Source organism: Aspergillus flavus, chromosome 5 (assembly GCF_009017415.1).
Source record: "Aspergillus flavus chromosome 5, complete sequence".
Classification (NCBI taxonomy): Eukaryota; Fungi; Ascomycota; class Eurotiomycetes; order Eurotiales; family Aspergillaceae; genus Aspergillus; species Aspergillus flavus.
This window is the reverse complement of record NC_092408.1, coordinates 2194279-2216711: the sequence shown is the minus strand read 5'-3', so window position 1 is coordinate 2216711 and position 22433 is coordinate 2194279. Positions and strand designations below refer to the sequence as shown.

General features: G+C 48.4%; 10 protein-coding genes across 10 annotated transcripts; 4 read left to right on the top strand and 6 right to left on the bottom strand.

Moving 5' to 3' along the window:
- Positions 1–61: 61 nt before the first annotated feature.
- F9C07_6135 (uncharacterized protein) lies at positions 62–3994 on the bottom strand (the record flags this gene model as incomplete). Its single annotated transcript, XM_041286415.1, has 1 exon — positions 62–3994. The coding sequence occupies one exon, from the start codon at positions 3992–3994 to the stop codon at positions 62–64; it is 3933 nt and encodes a 1310-aa protein (XP_041147746.1).
- Positions 3995–6566: 2572 nt separating this feature from the next.
- Positions 6567–7194, bottom strand: F9C07_2108117 (uncharacterized protein; the record flags this gene model as incomplete). Its single annotated transcript, XM_071509036.1, has 2 exons — positions 6567–6950; positions 7102–7194. 2 exons carry the CDS (start codon positions 7192–7194, stop codon positions 6567–6569), a joined length of 477 nt encoding a protein of 158 aa, XP_071364444.1.
- A 445-nt stretch (positions 7195–7639) lies between these two features.
- On the top strand, positions 7640–8430 carry F9C07_6137 (imidazoleglycerol-phosphate dehydratase; the record flags this gene model as incomplete). Its single annotated transcript, XM_041292985.1, has 2 exons — positions 7640–7958; positions 8015–8430. 2 exons carry the CDS (start codon positions 7640–7642, stop codon positions 8428–8430), a joined length of 735 nt encoding a protein of 244 aa, XP_041147744.1.
- A 316-nt stretch (positions 8431–8746) lies between these two features.
- Positions 8747–9466, bottom strand: F9C07_2234228 (uncharacterized protein; the record flags this gene model as incomplete). The annotated part of the gene is made up of 2 exons (XM_041292972.1): positions 8747–9045; positions 9112–9466. 2 exons carry the CDS (start codon positions 9464–9466, stop codon positions 8747–8749), a joined length of 654 nt encoding a protein of 217 aa, XP_041147743.1.
- A 173-nt stretch (positions 9467–9639) lies between these two features.
- F9C07_6139 (uncharacterized protein) lies at positions 9640–10085 on the top strand (the record flags this gene model as incomplete). Its single annotated transcript, XM_071511433.1, has 2 exons — positions 9640–9995; positions 10028–10085. 2 exons carry the CDS (start codon positions 9640–9642, stop codon positions 10083–10085), a joined length of 414 nt encoding a protein of 137 aa, XP_071364443.1.
- A 190-nt stretch (positions 10086–10275) lies between these two features.
- Positions 10276–12669, bottom strand: F9C07_2163700 (nucleotide-diphospho-sugar transferase). Its single transcript, XM_041292971.2, has 3 exons — positions 11701–12669; positions 11482–11637; positions 10276–11409 (listed from the first exon to the last, which is right to left on the bottom strand). The coding sequence occupies exons 1-3, from the start codon at positions 11977–11979 to the stop codon at positions 10768–10770; spliced, it is 1077 nt and encodes a 358-aa protein (XP_041147742.1). The 5' UTR covers positions 11980–12669; the 3' UTR covers positions 10276–10767.
- A 3823-nt stretch (positions 12670–16492) lies between these two features.
- Positions 16493–16816, top strand: F9C07_6141 (uncharacterized protein; the record flags this gene model as incomplete). The annotated part of the gene is made up of 2 exons (XM_071511434.1): positions 16493–16624; positions 16766–16816. 2 exons carry the CDS (start codon positions 16493–16495, stop codon positions 16814–16816), a joined length of 183 nt encoding a protein of 60 aa, XP_071364442.1.
- Positions 16817–16924: 108 nt separating this feature from the next.
- F9C07_6142 (uncharacterized protein) lies at positions 16925–17732 on the bottom strand (the record flags this gene model as incomplete). Its single annotated transcript, XM_041292970.1, has 2 exons — positions 16925–17473; positions 17544–17732. 2 exons carry the CDS (start codon positions 17730–17732, stop codon positions 16925–16927), a joined length of 738 nt encoding a protein of 245 aa, XP_041147741.1.
- Positions 17733–18422: 690 nt separating this feature from the next.
- Positions 18423–19027, top strand: F9C07_6143 (putative centromere protein Cse4; the record flags this gene model as incomplete). The annotated part of the gene is made up of 2 exons (XM_041292984.1): positions 18423–18603; positions 18681–19027. The coding sequence occupies 2 exons, from the start codon at positions 18423–18425 to the stop codon at positions 19025–19027; spliced, it is 528 nt and encodes a 175-aa protein (XP_041147740.1).
- A 94-nt stretch (positions 19028–19121) lies between these two features.
- On the bottom strand, positions 19122–21995 carry F9C07_2259076 (uncharacterized protein; the record flags this gene model as incomplete). The annotated part of the gene is made up of 5 exons (XM_041292969.2): positions 19122–20243; positions 20311–20458; positions 20509–20569; positions 20620–21854; positions 21930–21995. The coding sequence occupies 5 exons, from the start codon at positions 21993–21995 to the stop codon at positions 20044–20046; spliced, it is 1710 nt and encodes a 569-aa protein (XP_041147739.2). The 3' UTR covers positions 19122–20043.
- Positions 21996–22433: the final 438 nt, after the last annotated feature.

Here is a 22433-nt window from a genome sequence, read left to right as displayed (position 1 = left end):
CATTTTAAAAGCGAAGGAGAAGAGCCCGTCTTGTTATATGGGCTTTGAAAGAGTGGCAGGACTATCGAAAGTCCCCTAGGTCAAGTTTGGGTGGCGACCATTTCAGCGTCGGCGGCCTGTCACGAGAAACGCAAACAGCTGCGGGTTTCATTTTTTCCGCCCGTCTGCGCTCTTTTGAGGCGCCTCCCTTAAGAAATCCCCTTAGCGTCGAGGACGTTGTACCATATGAACTGCGGGCACTCGCAGCTGTACCCGCACTGGTAGAAACAGTGCTGGAGCTGCGGGCACTGCGAACACTGCTGGATTTATTGAGGACGGATGGCATAGAAGGAACCGGCACTGCTAGCCATGACGAAGGCCCACTAGAACTGGCGTAATCAGACGGTAGAATCTGAGGTGCATACTCAAAAGAGAAAGGAGCTGTCTGTGGGCGCACTTTGGGCTCGATTTGTATGTTAGTTTCCGTGTCGAGACTTCGGAAAATGTCTAGATGGCTTGCTTCGCTGGGCGCGCTTGCCTTTGGCGACGGTTGTGTATTTGTCTGCGGCCTCGGCTGGACTTCCTTTTCGGATACTGTTACGTCAAGCTTGAGGTTGTCCAGCATTGTCGCAAGGCTCGCTGCCGTGTTGGGACGCCCGTCACTGGCAGCATCGTCGCCATCAAGCGCAGCAGTTTCAACCTCAAGCCCATTGGCTACGTTGAAGTTTCGAAATAGATAACGACGTAGGCGAGAAACCTCCGCGTCCCATTTTCGATTCAGGGATTGCAGGACCACTTCAATGTCGTGGTATAGGAAAGGTGAGGCTTCGGCAGCTGCCAGATTGTTGGGCATCGAAACTCCGGCGCGAAGGTGGCCCGGCGCATGCAAATGTTTACTTGATTTATGTCCCACTGTCGCATGTTTTGCCGCGTTTAGTGATCGACGGATCGTGCTCGTAGTGGAACCTTGCGCGACGCCCATATCACGTTTGACGCTTTCGATCTCTCGGCGCACCTTGTCAAGTGACTGGATCCTATCGCGGTCCATGTATGATAGACTCAACAGAGACTTGTTCCGCTGCAGGCCGTTAACTAGAACGGTGAACGACTGTAAATTGATGTCGTTGTTTTCACAATAGACCTCACGAAGACAGTCATTCTCCTCCAGTACGGAAGCCAGTGTACTCGCGCCCTGTAGCCCGAGTTTTTGGTGCTCAATTCTTAGCACTTTCAAGGACTTGTTCTTTTTGAGACCAGTCAGCGCCAGATTGAGACCAATGCCAAATCTCGCTACATCTAGGTGGGCACTCTCTCCACTGATATCCAAATCTTCCAACGTCTCGTTCTCTTCGAACATTAACTGCAGTGCTCTGCACGTTTCCGGCCCTGCATCGTACGGCAGGGATGCTTTCGAGATATCAAGATACTTCAGAGATCGGTTTTTGCGCAGAGCCTCGACCAAATCCTGAAACTGCTCTTCCTTTTTGAAGTCGATCATTCGCATTGATAGATGGGGTGGCGACTTGCTTTTCGCAAGTGCGTCGAAGAGAAACGAGCATCCTAAGTCTAGTCGGTTTTCATTGACATGTAAATGTAGGTCGCGAGCACAATCTGGGACCACCGATGAATGTAAAAGGATAGCCACGTCCTGCCCTGTTAGCCCACATTGGTCAAGCCGAAGCACACGCAACCCTCGGGACCGATCGCTGGCCAGGTAGGTAGCAATTGCATCCACCGTCTCTCGGTTTACTTTGGTCCGACTCAATGAGAGCTCCTCGAGCTGCCAGTTGATCAAGGTCTCCGCAGTTATCAACGGATCTGGTCCCGACGTCCTGGAGATGCGTGATAAGTCAAGTTTCTTGACCCGCTTAAAGTAGCCAAGATACTGTTGAAGGATATCGGGGCTCAGTCGGCCCTGCACGCCTGAAATATTGATTGCTTCCAGCGTGTGAGCTTGAGCGACGGTGGTGGAAAGTAACAGGTCGAGGTCGTGAACCGATAAGCCGCAGTTGCCTACCTCTAATGCTCGCATCTGACTTGCTCCTTGAGAGGCTGCGTCTACGAGGTAATCGAGATCCGAGTCCCCTAGTTTGATGCCGTTCAGTACAACCCAATCTACACTTGTCAGCTCCCGGCGACATATCGGAAAGATCGCCTCTGGAATACCGCAACCTGGATCGTGGCTTTCATTGTCGGATTTGGGGGTTCGGCTCAGAGTATAAGAGAAGTCCAAGCGCCGAAGCCAATTGCTCTTCAGTGTTAGGGCACGAATCTCCTGGGACAGAACGGAGAGACTCTCTTGACCTGTAATGTGAACCGGAGCGCCTGCACGGCTTAGAAGCATATCTTTATCCAGTCCATGGTAGTCACGAAGACCTTGGAGCGCATCCAAGCTGACACCGCTAAAAGAAATAGACCGAAACGATTCATTGTACCTCAATGCCCGCAATACTGCAACCAGTTCCAAAGCTGTGTACTTGCGGCGGGAGGGCGAGGCGGGAGGTAGAAGCTTGAAGCAGGGAGCGTCATCACATTGCACATCGATCGTATAACGAATGTTAGAGGTATCGACATCATAGCTTGCTGAGTAGGCGACTAGTGTTCGGTCAAAGCAACCATAATCTTCGTTTAGATCCACTGGAGGGAAATTAGATTCGTTGCCCAGATCGCGAGGCACGATGAATTCATAGGGTTGCCTGACCCAAAGAGGCCGCAAAAATTCCGTTTGTTGCCTTATCCAAAAGGCGACCTCGAGCGAGTGGACGGACGCTAGGAAGACCGAGAAAGGCTTACATAAAGGTATTCGAAAGGTGAGGTGCAGACTATCATCTCCCCATTCCATAGACAAACAGGTCAGATTCATCAGCCCGAATGTTGTTGTGTTGTCTAGGTCGCTTAAGGACACGGCTGAGCCGCGGTTGGAGGCCTTATGGAGAGGAATTAGATGAAGCTTATGTGAGCCGAGGGCAAGATAGCATCCAGTAGGGGACAGCTTGGTGAGATCTTCTGAGGATGTCCGCGCTGGAGACTTGCTGGAAGCCATCTGAATAACACGGAAAATGCGAAAGGTCTCCGGATCATAGTCTCTTTCGTATTCAAGCATCCTTACGACATATTCAATCGATCGCTGGTCAAAAGGCAGAGGGTTCCCCTGTCGAATTAATTCGGCTGCAGAACGAATTCCAACCATCCACAGGTTGAGTTCCTGCAGATCAGGCGTCTGCATTTGGATGAAGGCTGCTTTGTGAGCCCGCTCATCTAGGTATGCCACCTCCACCGTGGAGGAGGGTTTCCCGTCGTCCAGCATGTACACGGCGACAATGCTGTTCAGCGGGATTCCGGCAGCAGAATCGCTCGTAGTCGAGAGTTGTGGATCCCCTAATGAACTGATCGAGGTTATTGACTGGCGATTGCTCGGCCCGGACCGGGCAAAGGAAGGCGGGATTGAGGGAAACATGTCCGCTGCTTTACTTTGGCTCTTGAGCCGGACGAGATGGGTATCGGTCAGGACGAGATACTGGCTCTTTTTCCTCCACATGCCTCCGGTGGTTTGAATCTCCCCATGATGTAAGATCACAGACCCAATGCCTTGTCGAGAATCGGACGCCTCGTCATCGTCCATGGATGGCGAACCTTTCGAACGGCCTAGCGACCGGTCATCGTCCTCAAACGAGTGAAACGATCGGAGCGACCCAAAGACGGAGGCCCGTTTCTTTTGCATCGACTTCCGTCGCGGCCGAGACGCCTCGAAAGCCCCATTGGGCATCGCCGCCGTGTATGCAGCGGCGTTCGTATCGGCTGTTCCGGGGCGCCAAAGGCCATGGCTTGGTCCGGGCGGACTAGGGTTCCGACCACCAAAGAAGCCCGAATTGCGCCGTTTCTTCTTCACCACTTGGGCATCATCGGATGGAGATCGATCATGGGTACCGAGGCCTGATAGGGACGAGGTCGTCGACGGGCTGAACACGCTCAGACTTTTCCTCCGCTCTTTCTTCCCCAGACTGCTGTCAGCCATGACGGGGAGAGGGGAAAAAACTACGGGATAAAAGGAGGAGACACGGAAGTGAAGTAAGCTGAAAAAAAGAGCGGCGTTGGGAGAAAGAGAAATTATCACATCGACGACCTCAGTGCCGTTTCTCACTAAATTGCAGAAACCCCAAAAAGGCAGGGAATTGGTTAGTTATCATCGGACGACAAGAGTGGAATGGCATGCTGCAATACAAGTCAAGGCGATCGAAACCAGGATTCAACTAGTGAAAAGTAGAAAGGTGGAGAAGAACGCAGGAGAACAAATAAGGAGAGAGCGCTAAAGAGACGGGGGGGAGGAGGAAAGTGGAACATACATTAGACCGTCAAGATGCCATGAGAAACAACTGATTGAGCTGGTAGGAGAGGGGGAAGAAGACGACGACGTGCACAGGCAACGATCGGAGTGAGGGTGATAATAAAGATAAGAGAATAAAGAATGTGCGAGACAGCCCGCAACCAAAAAGGTAAGACAACGTCAAAGCCCCCAGAAGTATAGCGATTGTTTAGGGTAACGTAACCCACCACCAATGTTGCAGGGGGAGGTGGCAGCAAGAGGATCCAATGCCCCAAGAAAAAAAGAAAAGAGAGAGGTAGTAGAGTACGTGGAAGGTTACAATGACGCCAGTAACTTCAAGAACGACACATCAATCGCTCCTAATGGGTGAGGAGGTGGGAAGGAGAAAAGACCGGAAGAGGCAATATTGAGGCCGAATGCAGAGCAGAACAACGAGCGACTTTTGGGACGACGGGCGGGAAACCAAAGCGGAAGGCCCGCAACAAGAATTTGGAAAGCTTAAGAAAGCGATTGTTGGGTCGGGAGGAGACGTGGGAACTGGGAAGAAGTTCCTGGCGATAATCCGGAGAAAATGAGATCAGAAGTGCAGATCGGATGGAATTGATTCGGTCCAACGACCGGTAACCAAAGGGTCGGGCGGGGACTCAAAATGATGTCACTCGGTCTCTTTGGCTGCAAACGATTTTTTCTCTCTTCTTAGGGGGAACAAATGAATCGGGTTGATAATGAGAATTTCCCTGCAATGTCAAAGCAACAACGGTTGGGAGAGGCAATAGAAGAGAAAAAAAACTAGGGTGAAATTAAGGTCAATTTGAAATTATTGATTACTATTAGTAGATTGATCTTCTACCCAAGAGAAGAAAAATTAAAAAAGAATGATGGATGGAGTCAGGGGGAAGAAAAGATAGGTACAGCAGAGTAGGAAAAAAAAAAAAAAAAAAAAAAAAAAAAAAAAAGGGATATGAAATGGATCCATAATAATAATAACAAAATAAAAAATAAAAAAATAAAAAAAGTACTGTCAGGTTCGAATGTGAGGGACAAAAAGGAAATCACCCAATCACATCTCCTTCCCCATACAGTCAGCTCAAATCCCCAATTGGATTCAAGGATCATAAGGGAAACAACGAATATGATACATGCATTCAAACGGTGAGCGAAAGACAATCAACCCATGAACGGTGCAGCTGTCATTCTCTATCTACATAGAAATTCATGCAAGAGGTTTGATTTCAATTGTCAGGTTGAAGCTATCATCGAATCGTTCAAGAGTCTTAGGTCACCACCATCACAGATAAACCAATGCCATCCGGAATCTAAGTACTAGTATACCTCAATTCCCTACCCTTATGAGTTTTAGTCCAGGGAGCCCTTTCTATCTATTTTTAATCAGTTGATTCTCCCCCATTCATTTCAATTCTAGGTCGTTCTCCTGTTTCACGGTTTCACCGCGCCCCAGAGATGGAGCCCTTCAGGCGATCCTCCTCCGCCTTGACTCGACGTCTTCGAGAAGCCGATCCCCAGCGCGTCACGGCGAGCCGGCGCTGAAGCCTTCGCGACTAAGGCTCCACTCGCCCCAGTTGCCTGCATCGTTCTCGAGTCTCGACTCCTCCGCCAAGTGAGGCTGCAGCTGTACATGCCACGGAGCGGGGAGAGGGTGGTTTTCCTAGTGCGACGGTCGTTTAAATTGCGGCCTTTCTATCTACTCTGTATGCCTTGATACTTTTTTTGCCTCTGAACTTTCCTGGCACCCCCACTTTAATCTCTTCAATTGAGGTCAGCTTTGGTTCACAGTGGGTACGAAAAAGTCAAAGCTATACGTTCCACCCAATAATGCATACAATTACATAGTCTCTTGGCGATCCGGATAAATGCTCATCAAACTCACAATCGGGAGAAGTGTTCGATTCGGCAGTCTACATTTCGGAAGATCCTCTTGTCCCGACTCCACTGCGGCTTCTCGCGTCTTGTAACATGTCCTCCACGCAAATGAGCGTCATTTGTGCGACTGTGTCACAAACGTCCCAGATCACGGTCCTGCATGATGATCCACAGCCGAGTCGCAAAGCTGGTGTCCGGGACTTTCTGACCGATTGGGGCTTGTGGAGAAAGAAGAAGAGGTCAAACTCTATACAATATCCGCTAGAACCCTACAAGTCCTTGGTATAGACTTAATAATGAGGCTGACTCCCAAGTCAGCCTAGGTGCTCTCAGGAACTAGATCCCTTTCCCTTCCCATCTGTCAAAAGGAAGCGCACCGTCATTATTCCGCATATCTTGCCGCCCTCTGGGCCTCCAACCGTTCCGCCCGCTTGGTTTTCCGGATGAGGTCGATATAGTCATTCACCCTTCTCTCAGCCCAGATACAACCTCCTAGAGTCATAGCTGCGATCTGGAGAAAAACCTTGTACTGGGGGGTTAGACCCCGATAGATCCGGGAAGCCGGAGACAGCCATTCCGAGAAACCTTCCAGGGGGCGATAGAATAGCCTGGATCGGAGGTAGTCTTTCGAAAGGAGCGACGGTCCTGGTCGGGGCGAGGATTGGGCCTGAGGCTGTGACGGTGCAGGTGGTGTTGCGGAGGGAGAGAACTTGAAAGGATGGGGGAGGATCATGATCATATGCGCTAGAATAGAGACGGAGCCAAACTGGGCGATGGATAGTCCGTTAGTGATTTGCATTACGGTTTGGGTCCGAGAGATTGATGCCGCAGGACAACCACGGTAGCAGAAATCCAAGCTCTAAGGGCGAGATCCTGCGGGAAAGAGACCAGGAAGTCAATCATGATCTAGCACGTACTCGAAACGCTCCTGTCAGAAATCCTCGAACAGCTTCCGAGGTGATTTCCTCGGGGGGTTCGACATCTTTTCTGTGAGTCGACGGCGGTGGCATGTTTAACACAATATTGGGGGGCAATAGTTCCCCTGCAGAGGAGATTAGTGTAGTATTTAGCAATCGTGTTGTGAGGATTCTAGTTTTCGTTGTTAGAAATCGGACGATACGGATGATGCAGAGCAAATGCTCCGCGGAATGACGCAGATGCTCACCCGGACCAAGTGTTATTCCGGGTCCTCTCAAATTACTCCCCGTAATACGAAAACCGTACATCGGACTTACTCCGCCCCAGGAGAAAAATTCCCCGTTCGGTGAAAATAAGTGATTAACAGTTGAGGGAAAAGAAAAGCGCAGCACCGAATCAGAGGCTCATTATTATTCATTGTTCTCTTTCAGTCTAGACACAAGATTAGAAAAAAAAAAGATTAAATTATTCAAATCCTTGCTCTAACTATCGATCCAACGCTTCGAAACACCATCCTCCATCAGCACTCTTTTCACAATGTCCCTCCCTCAGCGTACAGCCTCCCTCACTAGAATCACCAACGAGACGAAGATTCAAATCTCGCTATCCTTGGATGGAGGCGTCCTTCCTCCTTATGAACCAACCGATCATTTCCCCGCCCCTGAAGACCCCAAGGAGGCCGAAGCCGCGACGCACGGAATTGTCCCTCCCAAAGATGCCCACCATGCGACGCAGTTCACCGCCACACAGCAGATCACCGTGAGCACGGGAATTGGCTTCCTCGACCATATGCTGCACGCTCTCGCGAAGCATTCAGGAATGAGTTTGGCCATCAGAGCCAAGGGAGACCTGTACAGTATGTATCGCAACTGTTACGTAGTTATGGTAGTCCGGTGACTCATGAATCGATAGTTGATGACCACCACACCACCGAAGATACTTTCCTTGCTCTTGGAGCAGCCTTCACCAAAGCCCTGGGCGCCCGGCAATCTATTGCCCGCTTCGGTCGCGGCGATGCACCTCTCGACGAGGCTCTCTCGTGGGCTGTCATTGATATCTCCAGCCGTCCCTGGGCTGTGATCAACCTTGGTTTCCGTCGTGAAAAGATCGGCGATCTTAGCACGGAGATGATCACGCACGGTTTGCAGAGCTTTGCTCAAGAAGCGGGTGTGACTCTTCATGTGTGCTGCACCTACGGTGACAATGACCACCATCGCGCGGAGAGTGCATTCAAAGCCTTGGCTGTGGCTATTCGCACAGCGTGCACTAGGAGGGTGGCCGGTGAAGTCGGCGCAGGAGATATTGTCAGTACCAAGGGTGTGCTGTAAACTATACTAGGAGTTCCGAGTTCTGGTGACCGGAGCCAAGGGCTCCAATGTCCCACACGGACAAAAGGAGGGCCAATTCTGTTACAAGACGCCATTTCTTTTCAATATTTAAGACACGAAGTTATGATGGTGCAGACGTTAAGAGAAACAAAAAAAAAAATAGAATCAATTGACGATCATGAATAATGGCTTCTACTCAGTAACAACCAAGCGCGAAAGGAAAGCATGAGAAATGGAAGTGTGGGACGGCTATGAGTACAGAAACGTACAAATCCACTGTCCAGCAGTGCAGTATTCAAAACACCTATGATTGAACTCAAGAGGACTGGACGCCCAGCGCTTGCACTGCTTTCTGCCAGTATTCTTTCCGCTTATCGGTAACCTGAGTCTGCACACACTGGGTGATATAGCGCTCCCAACCGGTCTCTGAGCCGGCTTGCAATGCACTGCGCACATCGGCCGTGCATTGCGTGGTCAGGAACCAGGCTCCAGAGCCAAAATCCCACTCGGGATTGTCAACCAACTTATCAAGGGTTTGAGCTGGATCGCTGGACACTGCTACGTTAAGTGACTGCGCATATTTGGAGTTGAAAGCCGGCGACTGCATGTTTCGAGCTAACCGTTGATCCCGTGTCAGTTACTTCTCGCATTTCTCAACAGGGACTGACTGGAGGTACATACTTCCTTGTCCCGGTACGCCAGGACTTTTATTCCTATTATATAGGAATTCCACGCTCTCCAAAGCCATCAAACTAATCACAGCCGCCTGCTCAGCAGGGCTTGTGACCTGGTACTTGTCAAACGACTTGGCAATATTCGTAGCCACTTTTTCAGCATCGGCACACTCGGTAGGAGCATTCTTATCAGCACGATTTGTGCAAGATTGTGCGGAACTTGGTGCGATGGCTATAATTTGCTGGGCCGTGATGCTTGTGCCCCTCGAATGGATATCTCGTCCTATAATCGGGGCTGGCGCCGCACTGGCCAGCACTGGCAAGAGGAGATACAGTGTATTGGTAAAGAAAACTGGCTTCATGATGATGGTTGTCACTGAGGCGTGGTGCGAGTTGAATCAATGTGGAAACAAGAAAGACAGACTGTGTCAAGATATTTAATGCTTGGAAGTAAGATATCGTGATCCTGCACTGATATCATACACAAAAAGAAAGATCGCTCTCAAACTCAGGCAACGAACGAGGAAGTTATAAGATGAAGATGATGGAAGAAGAAGAAGAAGAAGAAGATGGAGAGAATGAAGGGAGCGTAGGTACCTTTTATACTACTTGGACATACCTTAGGGTGGAGGGGCAGCATACCGAAGGATTCTCACACTGGTCCAGTAGCATGACAGGAATGTCGATACCCAACCTTGAAGTGGAAAGTCCCGTTCGTTGCATGGGCCTTGAATGTAGAGGCACATCGAAAGTCGGCGGCTATTGGCAGATCAAATTCCAAGCTGAAACACGCGTCTCAAAGCTTCTTTCTCTTAGCTCAGGAGGTATTGACCAAGGAGCGCGCGAGAAACAATGGGGCTCCTTCGGGGTCCTCCCGGAGCACTACCAGTCGTTCGTACTCCGTAGTACGACGGTGTAAATAGGTGTAAGTATCCATCTACTCCTACGGTAATACCTGTAGTATCCTCCCAGGTATATTGAAATAAACCCGTATTCATCATTGTCTGTCATTGTTGGCCAAAAGAATCATGCAACAAACTATCTTTTCTTGTTCTTCCATTCGCCATACTCCCATCAATTACTATTTTATCTCAGTAAATCAAGCTAGCTCCAGGCGTCAGGAACTGAATGACTGGTATGTATATCTGTCTACCCCAATTGAACGCGGAGAAAAAAAAAAAAAAAAAAAAAAAGAAGTCTATGGGTAAGTAAGAGAAAGGAAAAGGGCCGATGGGTAAGAAAGAGATAGAAAAAAAGATAATATATGGTAAACAGACAAGTCAGAAACGAAGGGGTCCAGAAACCAGGTTTCAAGGTTGTATATCGAAACATCAAGACAGATGATACACGGGTAAGCGACGTCGTAGATTGCCTCTCGGGTGCAAATCTCACTCATCTGGCCAAATCATGTACAAGCCACAGAAAAGAAAAAGAAAAAGAAAAAGAAAAAATTCAAAAGGAACCAGTGGCACAAAGCGCTCCGGTCAAACCCCATCCCAAAACTCCATAACATGCACTCCGCGAAAAATGAGAAGAACAGTAGAGTGGGGGCGGTACCCCACATAGTAACGCTCGACAGGTACTTCGAATGTATAGTATAGGTCGTTTCAAGGTGTTTCAATGTGGACAACGCAATATAAATGCAGATATAAAACGGACACGCTCAATCACGACGACTGTAGAGCTCGTATGAGGTCTCAGTGATAGGCCCTGTTTCTTCGTCCTCTTTAAAAGAGACACGGCGCAGCAATGTCGGGGTCGGGCGCCGTGGTCTGCGAGTAGGGGATAGGCCGGAAACAGAGATGAATGTTGGAACCTTGGTGTACCGATAACGATACTTCGAGCCCAACAAAATCAGTCGACCATAAACCCACCAGAGGCAGAAACCAACGGACCCTACAAGGATAAAGCCGCACACCGTCAGGAACATCCAATGCTGTCCCATCCAGAAAATCAAGCGTGCATCTTTACCGTGCCAGCTATTACCGACGTGGTGGGTGAAAAAGCTCCATGAATACCTGTTGTACTCGTCCTGCATCAGAATCCGAACCCGCGACGATTCGCCCATAGCTTCCTGCATATATTCCTTCCAGATCACCGAAAGGAACAGAGGTCCAGTGGAGTACATCACTGTGATGTATGGAAGCAACCAGCTACGGTCGTACGACTGTAACAGTTCGATCACCCGAAGGAAGAACGGGTGCTGCGGAACAGATCCCATCGCATCATTGGAAATGCCTGTCGGAGCGGTGCGACGTACCCAAGCAGGGTAAGAGAGGAGGGGGTCTAAACGACGGTTGCAGCCCTTAAATACTTCAATTAGCATCATCATTTTCTCATTGTACGTCCCTTAAGAGTGCTATCGTGGTGAACATACGTCATCAAGGTCAATGTATGTGCCGCCATAGTGGGCCAGGACAAAGTATCGGATTGAGTCTGCTCGCTGGATAGGATACTTGTAACCATCAAAGGTAGCGAGGAACCAGGGGTATTCATGTGCGATGAATTCGCGCGCCTTCTCGTTCGTCCAAAGCTAAGGGAAAGAGCTGGTTAGCATGCGCCATTGCTCAGCATAACCAAGGGGGATTGCACATACAATATACTCATAGTCAGGATGCAAGTCAATGCAACTTTGTTGCGCCTCCCTCCACACTTCAGGAATTGTCTCGTTCTTGTAGGTTTGGTGGATGATCTTAGGGATTACTTGCGGCCGCTGCTCGATCAGACTGGAATTTGGCGAGGGAAGCTCCGCGCGATGAATTGCATCGGCGGAAGCATCTTCCACTAGCAATGATAGAAGGGTGAAGACACTGCGAACAAGGAAAGATAGAATCAGGAGGTTGACAACGAGGAAGATCAAGACGCCTCTCCGCATGGTGAAAGTAACAGCCGTTCGATATCACGGCGGCTTCTCAACTAAAACGGTATGAATAGGCTACAATGGCCAAATGATCCAGGGTTCTGGTGACAAGTAACCAATTGATATAACCCACAGTCGTAAATTCGCGTCGAACAGCTAGTAAGGAGGTCGAGAGCTCGTAAAGGGATTGAGACAAAAACAAAGCTTGCTCTTTCCCAAACCCGGCAAACAAGCTGGTACAGCGTGCGGAAAAGAGAACCCTAACAGCAATTACGTCGCAACCATGAGCCTTCCACAAGAGGATTGTGCTCTTGGACGACAATGGCAGCTAAAGGTGATCGTTAAGGTTGAGAAAGCGCAATCGAAAGTTATGGAGGAACCCTTATCCTTTTTCTTCTCTCCCGGTTCTGTTAGACTCCCTGAAGGTGAAAGAAAAAGTCGTTTCCGGCCACGAGCGACTCAGCAAAGGAACAATGGTAATTTAAAGGAACGAACAAAGCCCTCCAAAGAGTAGTAAGGAAGGGAGGCGGAGGGGGGTTAGGTATGGGGGCGATGCACAGAGAGAGAGGCAGATTGTAATTAAAAGCAATGTATTGATTAAACAGGAAAAGAAGAAAAAAAAAAAAAGGAACGAAGAGGGTTAGTCTTTTTTCTGATTGAAGCAAAAGAAAAAAGGATAATTAGACAAGAAAAGGAACGAACGACGCCTAGCAACGAAACAGAGGCATCAACTAGTAATAATGAGCGGCAGTAGCAGGTGACAGTTAGTTTGGGGGGAGAAAGTGTGCCTCTGGGCAGTATCTGCTAGGAGCAGGAGACACGGAGAAACAGTCGGCGGCGGCGGCAAAGCATCAACAACGGCCCATGGTTACTACGGGGGCCACCAGAGCGCCCATCATAGGCTAGGAGATCGTTCAGGATAAGGGGGCTCTGGAGAGTGGGGAGACAGCAAAAAAAGGACAAGTGGAGACTCCATCCACGACTTGTTTGGGGAAGGTTTAGGTTGGAGCCAAGGCTAAGCCTCCGCCACTTTAAGAGGGCGGCCTCAGGCCCCGTCCAAGGCCTAAAACTACTAGAGGCGAAACCAAGTCTATTAGCCGAGTTTGATTTATTTGATTATTTGATTTTTCTTGGACAATACTAATGAGAACCCCTCCATAAATAAATTATTAATAAAAAAAAAACCATTTTGCTCTCCTCGTTTACACACTGATTCTCTGGGTCATTCATACCAGTCCTCCTTGCGGACCTTGGCGAGAATAACTGTAGCGAGAATGAGCCACAGCTCAATTCAAAAGCCAACTGGTAGAGCGTTCTTGGTACCTGTTCCAGTCAGAAGCCACTGCTGATGTCGGGTTAATTAACCTTTTAACTGCTGTGTTCTGACGAGACGCCAATCATTGGCAACTCGTTAAGGATCAGTGTGTCCCGCTTAGTCATGATTGGCGGTATATATGTGGGGTCCAAATAAAATCATCAAAGGAACAAATCAAAATGCAAGAGAAGAAACATGGATGATCCCCCTTAACCAAGAAAGGCTACGGTCTTGGTTTTTAGCGCTTCGTTTTCTATACCCGAAAAGGAAGCTTACGCAGTACCACCATTTGTCCCAAAATTCTCCCAGTGAGATCTTATGGACGATTATTTTTGGGACGTGGGTAAGAGATCCATTGATCCAATATCCTCTCTCTCTCTCTCTCGTGGATAGAATGGCTATGCACATATACTTCCGTAATGATGAGGTATGTATTTCTTTTCTATTGTTGTTGCCTGTTCCTTGATCCGAGGAAATGCAACAGACGACCGTACCGCGGCGAACCCAAACAGTTGAGAAGACTTAATTTTCCCGCGTCAGGTTGATCAGTCTTCCCTTAATATGATCCGTTGGGGATAGTTACCCTTTGAGTTCTTGTTAACCAATGTAAACTACAATAGCGCCAAATTAAAATTTTTTTGTTTTTTTTTGGATGAGTACTACGACAGGACTCTATCCGTATCGAGGTCTGTACTATGTACTACTACATAAAATTGTTTCTCTCACCACCGCAACCCCCATTTTGGTAGCTACTGCGAGGTGAGTCGACAAGGTAACCGTTACTAGCGGAGTTGACCGTTCGTAATCGTATTTCCACATCAATGGTTCCATAGGTATGGAGTACCCATAGTTTGAAGAACGATGCCCCTCAGCGCCTCAACACAATCGGAACTTTTAGCAGTCAGGTCGTCCTGCAGCGCCCCTATAGTCACAAAGTTGTATGACACTACATCTGCAGGCAGAATAGGGTTTACTAAAATTAGGAAAACATACGCGCAGTAAGCCATGGTCATGGAATAGATATTATTGGATATTCATCAGTGACAAGTTGACAACCCATTCGTCAACAGTAACCTTAAGAACCGGTCCACTCTCGCATTTCTTTCGCGGCAGTTGCCTCAGCTTTCAGGCTCTTTATTATTACAGAAGGTACCTCTTGACTCGACATACTCCGTACGTACTTCTTGCTACTCCTACTCTGTATCACCTCTCCGTAGTGCGATCGATAATAGCGCAATAATCAATACCTAGGCAACAACACTTCCTAACTCAAGGCAATTGCGTCAAGGTGGGAATGGCGAAAGCATTCCATCATCTAAATCTGGTCTCGTTGGTCGAATAGACTGTGGCTCATCACCTTCGACCAGGGCTGGTTGGAGAATCTCGCCGATTCGCCGAGACTTTCACCACGCCACGCAAAGAACATGCATGACGAGCGCTTAGGTAGGGATAGAACAAGTGTAGGTACCGGACTGTGCTGGGGGAACCACGAATGGTACGCTGGTACGAGTACGAAATCTTCGTGTGTTTTATCCGTTCACCGTTCTTTTCTGGAATGGTTCAGCAGAACGATATCAGATTGATCGGTGGCAGCGATTGCTCCACAGTTTCCACTCTCTATGCGCCAAACCTCTTACGACCACTGCCTCCTTATCGAAGCCCTGACGGTGCGTCAAATCTGTTTGACTGATGTTTGACCGTAGGCCTCATGCAGTCAGCTCGGTCTATGAGACAGGGGGGTTGCCTGCCAATAGTGCATTCGATATATGTACTGCCTGTAGTACGGAGTAAGCAGTATGTTGGACGTTTCTTTCTATCTCAGGTTGACAATGCTTGTTGCTCCACTTGACCATTCGTCTTTCTTTCTCTTCTACATATTCTACTAATATAAGATAGAAATCCACTGTACGGCGTATGGAGTAGGGTAACCTAGTCTTCTTCTTTCTTCTACTATTTTTTTTTCTTTTAATTTTCCTTCCTTTTTTCATTCAGTCTCTCAGCCCAGCCAACCATCGGTTCCAAATAGTCGCCAGAAAGAATCAACGGTGGGCTTTTCTGGGTCCTTTATTGACCCACTTGATTAATTGCGCATGCAGGAGGCGGTGATATCGCCCCCCGCGGTCTTCAAATCACACCGAATTCTCGTTGGCCAAGTGGGCCTTTTTGGTGACTGTCAGACGCGTGGACAGAACCATTTAGTCTCCATGGGTCTTTATCTTCTAGAGTGTTTCATTTTTATCCCAAGGACGAGTCTCCGGCGTCGAGTGGTCTCCAATCCAAGACTTTCAAGTTGGGAGCATGAATCTGTGCGTTGCCCAAGTACATTGTCAATGGGTAGGAAATCCATGTCCGAAAGTTGAATCCCCAACCAACAATCCCGGTACGTGTAAACCCCCATATCATTGATAACGCCAAGTCGTTGAAAAAGAGGTACCACCAAAAGAGAAGAATAACCCTAACTACCGATGCATTTTTACGTTGAGAAATCTGCTCGACCATCGTCAATCTCACAGCACAAAGATCGCCTCAAGACTTTTCTTGATTGTTCCTCTTCCCTTCCCGGAAAAAACATAATCACTTATTATTGATCCGTGGCACCTATTCACGGTACCTATATCAACTTTCTCTGTAGTTACAGACAGTGGACACACAATATTACGTGAAAATCTCTCTATAACCACCCCCACCGCCTCAACCCTAGATGGGTTAAGAAGGCGCAGTTTAGCCAAAAGCTGGCACCCGCTCAGTCCTGGTAGTATCCCGGAGAACAGGAAAGCACTAGTCTCGCCCAATCAATAACTTCCTAATACATCAGCCAAGGAAAGCCACCTGGCAGCCAAAAGGCGGGGTGGGATGGAGTTTGGAACGGTGGCTGTTCCTCGCCTATCAGTCTTGATATTGAAATGGATGGACAGCCTCGTACGACGGAAAGAAGCAGGAATTGACGTCACTCAGGGTATAAGCATTGGGCCACTGCGGAGGACCTGATGCGGGGGAGGGAAGTCGGCACACGGTTCACATGAAGTTCTATCCATGGCACTCCAATGCAGGTCGGAATCGACTGCCTTTTTGAGTAACTGATCATTCTTTGACAAGCATCCTCAACTTGGACTGACATAACGTATGAGAAATGGGCTCGGCACAGTAATAGCAACAGTATCACGTTCTCAGTATCATTCATGTGCATAAGTGCCACCAAACCACTGCGCATTGATGACTGCTCTATTCTATGGATTACAGATTACGTACGAATGGAGACAATCCCTGAGTATCCCCCCAAACCGCTTCAATTACCTCCCCACAAGCGATATCAACGTCCTAGACAGTTGGTGGGATGGTCTCACTGTAGGTCCTATGGCCCTGCCTTTAGGAAACCAGTCAGCTGCACATCAATCCCTAAGTCGTGCAGTCGAGGAAGGAAGGAATAAGAAATGAAGTCAAGCACAGTGGAGGTGTTACAAAACTCCCCAATTTACACCATTTCAGTGGGAATACCTTGTGTACCAATGCATGCGGCGGGATTGCAATTGGTACTAATTCAATGTGTAACCCAAAAGAATCCAAAGATGATCACTGCGCTCCCATCATTGCCGGACGTTATGTAAATTTGGTGATCCAAAGTCTTATCCGAGGGTGCTACACATTTCATCGGACTTCAGGTGCCGCAGCGGCCGCGAAATCCCGGTTCAAGTTCGCCGTATCGGTTCCCGCGCTGGCCCTAGACTCGAATAGCCGGATCCACCATCCTGGAGGGTCCAGGGGACGGTGGCCGCCATGAAGAGACGGATAGACATCATTGAAGAAATACCAGATATGACCGACGACCACTCCACAAATCTCGTCTTTGGGTACGATGCCGTGGACCACCAGGCTGAAAGCCATCAACACCCAGGGAAGATACGGGGCCGTGAAAACCAGGATGCCGAGGAAGCTGAGACGGGTGTCAGGGTTACGGCGACCCCAAATATACACCAGGCTGGAGGAAAGGGCTGTGCCCAAAAATGGAAGCGAGAGGAACGGGGAAAGAAGGAGAAGAGAGGCCATGGCGTAGAAGAGCAACCAAGAGAAACGAGCGGGGGATCGACCAGACGATTCTTCGAGAAGGCGCGAGTATCGCTGCAAGAAGAAGACATGGAATAGTAGGTCTAGACTAAGGGGTCCGAAGTAGAGAAATGTCGTAAGAAGTCGCCAGTACTGCGATACTGTCAGTGTCTTGCGCTCACCTCTTTATACAACCTGCCAAGCTCGCAAGTGATATACATACCTGTGACTTGACATAGACCGCGCGAAAGCTGTAAAATAGCTGGAACGGAGTCAAGATATGACACTGGACTAGTACAGATGTAGCTACTGTGGCTACTGTCCACCAGCGCGTCACCGGAGGCATTTCATAGAACCATTGCTCGAGCGGAAACTGCCCTGCTTGGCCCCCATTGCCCCAGATGGCGGCCATGACGTCGGAAGTTATTTAGAGTCGCGGGCCGCCAGTCTATTGCAGGGTGGTCGCTAGAAGACAATTGCGAGCGGTGTTAAACAGTAGATAGGAATGCGAGAAGGGTGAAGGCAGGAAGATGTGGACAGCGATAGCTATCAAGATGATCAACGGTCGGCTGCGGAACAGACAGCATATATCCCGGCACTATGAAAGGCGGAGACCAAGAGCTCCAGGTGGCCTTTTCCACTTTCAGGGCGGTGGCATCTGTCACTATCATCACGTGGCCTCCTGTACGACAGCCGCGCGCTTGAGCGGGGAAAAGACACGCTACGCGTTAATCGGAAGGCTGGGCGAAGCAGCGCATAAGCTATCAGTATCGAGTGCTCCCAACCACCCAATTTCCCTACCTGTGGACCTCTCTTGAGCAGTGAACCCCTCCTAACAAGACTGGGTCTTTTCCACGGCTGTTGTCTGCCACAATTGGGTGATCAGAGGGGTTGCGCCTTAACCCAAAAGAAATCAAAGTTCTTGTTCCGAGTTTTTGCATATACTTGTCGCAAAAACAAACAACCTGAAAGGGAGTGTGTGAACTCCAACGACTTGGTCGCATGGAAATCCGCACCTGTACAATTGCCCCTCACATCCCAACTGACTCATCTGTACATCTATAAAATAACCCATTTTAGTCGCGCAAGACTTGTCATCACCATGCCACCGAAGACAGGAGGAGGTCGCAAGGTAATCGCCGCATCGCGAGCAAAGGCGGACGGTGCCGGAAAAGAAAGCGCAGCTGCAAAAGGGTCCCCTTCGACTCGAGGACGCAAGTCCGCTGGAGGTGCCAGAGCGGGGAAGCGACCGGCTGGTGCATCGAGGAAATCAGATGTCCAACGTATGTGTATCTATGATCCTTCTTCATCAAGTTGGTATCTCTAAAACTACGAACCGATCGTACTGATATATTTCTAGCTGGCGATCCTACCCCTCAGGGCCGCCATCGCCGTTACAGACCGGGCACTGTTGCCCTCAAAGAAATCCGCAAATACCAACGTTCTTATGACCTCCTTATACGAAAGCTCCCATTCGCAAGACTTGTGCGCGAAGTTGCATTGGATCTACTCCCCGCAGATGTAGGATCCGAATTGCGCTGGCAGTCGCAAGCCATCATGGCGCTGCAGGAGGCCGCGGAAGCCTTTCTTGTTCATCTATTCGAGGACACGAACCTGTGTGCTCTACACGCGAAGCGAGTGACTATCATGCAGAAAGATATCCAGCTTGCTCGGAGAATCCGTGGCGCTTGGGGTGGATTAGGCTGAACGCGCATTTGTCCTTGAGACGCAGTTAAGGAAGAGAAACAAGCATACGGTGGAGAACGCACCTGAAGAGTTTGAATTTCGATCACTATAATTCCGTTGTTGTCTGGTTTTCTACAATCTTGGCATCCTCTAGTATATCTGACGGCAATTTCCTCCCGAATCTTGCTGGTTGGTTTATAGGTTGCAGGCGTATGGTCGGTTATGGAGTTATGTCCAGAGCAGGTCTTCTGATTCGGTTTACGTTGGGACCACCATTGTGATTAATTGTCCATGTCAAGGCCGCAGGGTCTGTCAGTGTGATGTGATCCGTGTATAATAGAACATGGGTGTCTGCTGAGAGGATTCCTTCTCGTCGTTTGAGAAGGAGATTAGGAGAGGTTGTATACTTCCCGGGAACTCATCATCGCATACCTGAACGTATGAAGTTTAATTTTATTGATACGAGCCCTAGCAGAACATTTATATGTTATGTTGCATACGTAGCGCTCAGCCGGATACTAATCAGAGGCCAAGGCATCGAGATAAGAAGCCTTCGAGGCACAACTGGTATTAAGGTATTCGATATAAATTCAGTCACCACCAGTCAAATTATGACTACTTACTAGATCAATGCAGGGAGGGGGGGCAGCAGAGAATATGCCACAAAATCTTAGATTGAGTATTTTAGTAGCACTGGCGCTCTTGGAAAGAGCATGATATACAAGAATGAAACGGCAGAGAGAAGAAATAAACCCTCCAAAACATAAACAACAATAGATGAGAACGAATTTGCGCCGAAGAATTATTGTCACGGTTTCACGAATAGAGTCCGGTTCAGCAAACTCGATTGAACCATGCATGTCGCTATAACATATCAATGATAGAAAACCTAGATGTCATATAAATTCCCATCACATCTTCTCCTCTTCTCTTCCTTCCCTCCCTCAGGTTGTCTCCAAAAGACACGCAGATCAGAATAAGGAGTACTTGGTACTAATTAAAAGCAGTAGCATGATCAGGAAATAGAGATAGGTTCATCAAGCGTAGTCGACCCGCACACTTCCATGGTCCTTACCCTCATACCAAAGGGCATATTCACAATGGGCGGAGAAATAAGTTGCATGTATTTGAAAATGAACTTCGTAATGTTCTTCATCATCTTGGCCAAGACGTACCGGGATGCGGGCCTTTTCAATTGCATCAAGATTTGGATTTAGAACGGCGTGTTTCTTTATACCTGGCATACTATAGTTAATAGATGAGACCGCACAGTTTCACACCTCAATCTCTGATCCTAAACTTACGGCGATCGAAGTACAAAGGTGGTTTCTTTTCGACAGGGGTATCCAGCTCATAGAGGGTAACATGTATGGAGTCAAAGTTCCCATCGCTAAGCAGTCGGTGTTGATGCCAGGTGGTCTTAATTGGCTCAGCTTCTTTGATCTCATCTCCCTGGAGGTCCATCAGTGGTTGCTATATCAGCATTTTGCAGATTGTCGCACCTTCTGAATAAACCATTCCATAACTTGAATGCGATAATGTCCATGGAAATCACTCCAGTATCTAGCAATGTTAATTCTGAAGGTAAACTAGAACCTTATAGTTACACATACCTTTTCTTGCGGTCATGAATATCTTTCTCATACTTCGTCTGATAGATCATGCCATAATGTTTTCTGGCTACCCGTGACTCAACTAAGGCTTTGGTCGCCAACGGAGATATCTCCCCGAGAGACTTCATTAAAGCGCCCCTAACAACTGCAGTCCACCCATCAACTGGAGCCAGTACTTCCATGTCTTGAGGAAGAGCATCGCGAAGGTACCTACGAAGGTACGGACTTTGTCCAAATCCCCCAACCAAGAATAATGCCTTCACCCTTTTCTTGGATGTCTTCACTTGGTTATCCACAAAATGATGAATTTCTTCCAAAATTGGTTTGAACAGGTCAGCCATCTCCTGTCCGCTAACCCTGAGTCGACCTCGGTGAATATGGGCAGCGCTGTCATCTGCAATTCCGGGAACAGGTATCATAGAATCCTGGGTTACATCTCCACAGAAAGTTCTCTTTATGACCATCTCGAAGCGCTGCATTGCTTCGTCTAGTGTATCACGACCCCATCCCGGGACTGAGGATAACCGGCTCTCTAGGAACCTTTCAAACAGCCTATTCAAGAAAGTACTACCACAGAGTGAACCATCTCCGGAAGCTTCTTCTTTAAGACGCAGATTAGGCTCCCGTTCAACGATTGAGAATGTTATGAGATCAACAGTACCACCTCCCGCATCGCAGAGAACAACAGTATCGCCAACTTCTAATCCATGAGGATTGGACACATTCAACGCATGCATTGCAGCGGCTTCGGGCTCGGAGATCAGACGTATTGTGCCATTTCCACCGAAGCCTGCTTTCTCTGCACAGTGAAGTGTGGTCATCTTGGCTTTGTCGGGCCACATTGCTGGAACAGTTAGAATAAACTCCAGGCTCATGCTGTCAAATGAAGAGCCAATCTTGGACTTCAAGGACTCGATGATATGCTTATACAAGCACCGGAGGTAGTCTGTCGCTACACTTTCACACGAAGAGTGGTATGGCTCGGGGATTCGACGGCAGTCATGGTAGTTGAAGGATAAGCGCGAGGCTAGACCAAGCTTCTGATCAGCAGCAAATCCAAGCTTGATCCATTGAGTACGGGGCATGCTATCGTAAATCTGGAATCCCCACAAACAAGTCGGACCAGATTCCCCGTACTCATATGCGACCTCAGTGGGCACTTTTTCGCTTGTCATTCCACCGAGAGAAGTATAAGGACTCTGCGGCCACTGATTGATAACATGATGTCTCTCGGGCTTGAACCGTTGTCAGTACATGGCCAAAGTGTAGAGACAGTGATGACTTGCATTGCTCGCTGAGGCCCACGCAACACCTGAGTAGGTCGTGCCGAAATCCACAGCTATAACAATTTTGCTTTCAGAAGAGATGTCTCCCATGTCGTATGTAATAGAAACCTTCTCTCAGTGGATCTGTGCGCAGGATTGAGTATGCCGAAGTGCAGGAAACTGTCTGTGTTAGTTGCTTGATGAGGCCAAAGTGAGTTGTAAGACAACCAGTTTGAAAATACCAACAAGTGGAGGTGTAGAGTAGTGGAATCAACAGAGAAAGGAAGAACAAGTTGCTGTGAAGTGTTAATAAAATAGAAGTGAATAAAAAGTGGTTGTAGTCAAACAACAATAGATCGCAGGGAAACCATTACTACAACACTCACATCCTGTTTTGACCAACTCCTCATCTCACAGAACCAGTACAAGCGCTATTGCTTCAGGTCGACATAACCATCGCTCATCAGGCACTGATAATCTCAAGACTTTCCATACTCTTCGACTCAGACGATACTTCCCTTCCTTGTCCCTCGACTCCTTTTCGTTACG

Coding starts and splice junctions, on each gene's coding strand:
- F9C07_2163700 (XM_041292971.2), bottom strand. CDS start 11,979: ATGCGGAGAGGCGTCTTGATCTTCCTCGTTGTCAACCTCCTGATTCTA. Junction 11,638..11,700: donor ATCCTGACTATGAGTATATT/GTATGTGCAATC, acceptor TCTTTCCCTTAG/CTTTGGACGAACGAGAAGGC. Junction 11,410..11,481: donor CATACATTGACCTTGATGAC/GTATGTTCACCA, acceptor GAAGTATTTAAG/GGCTGCAACCGTCGTTTAGA.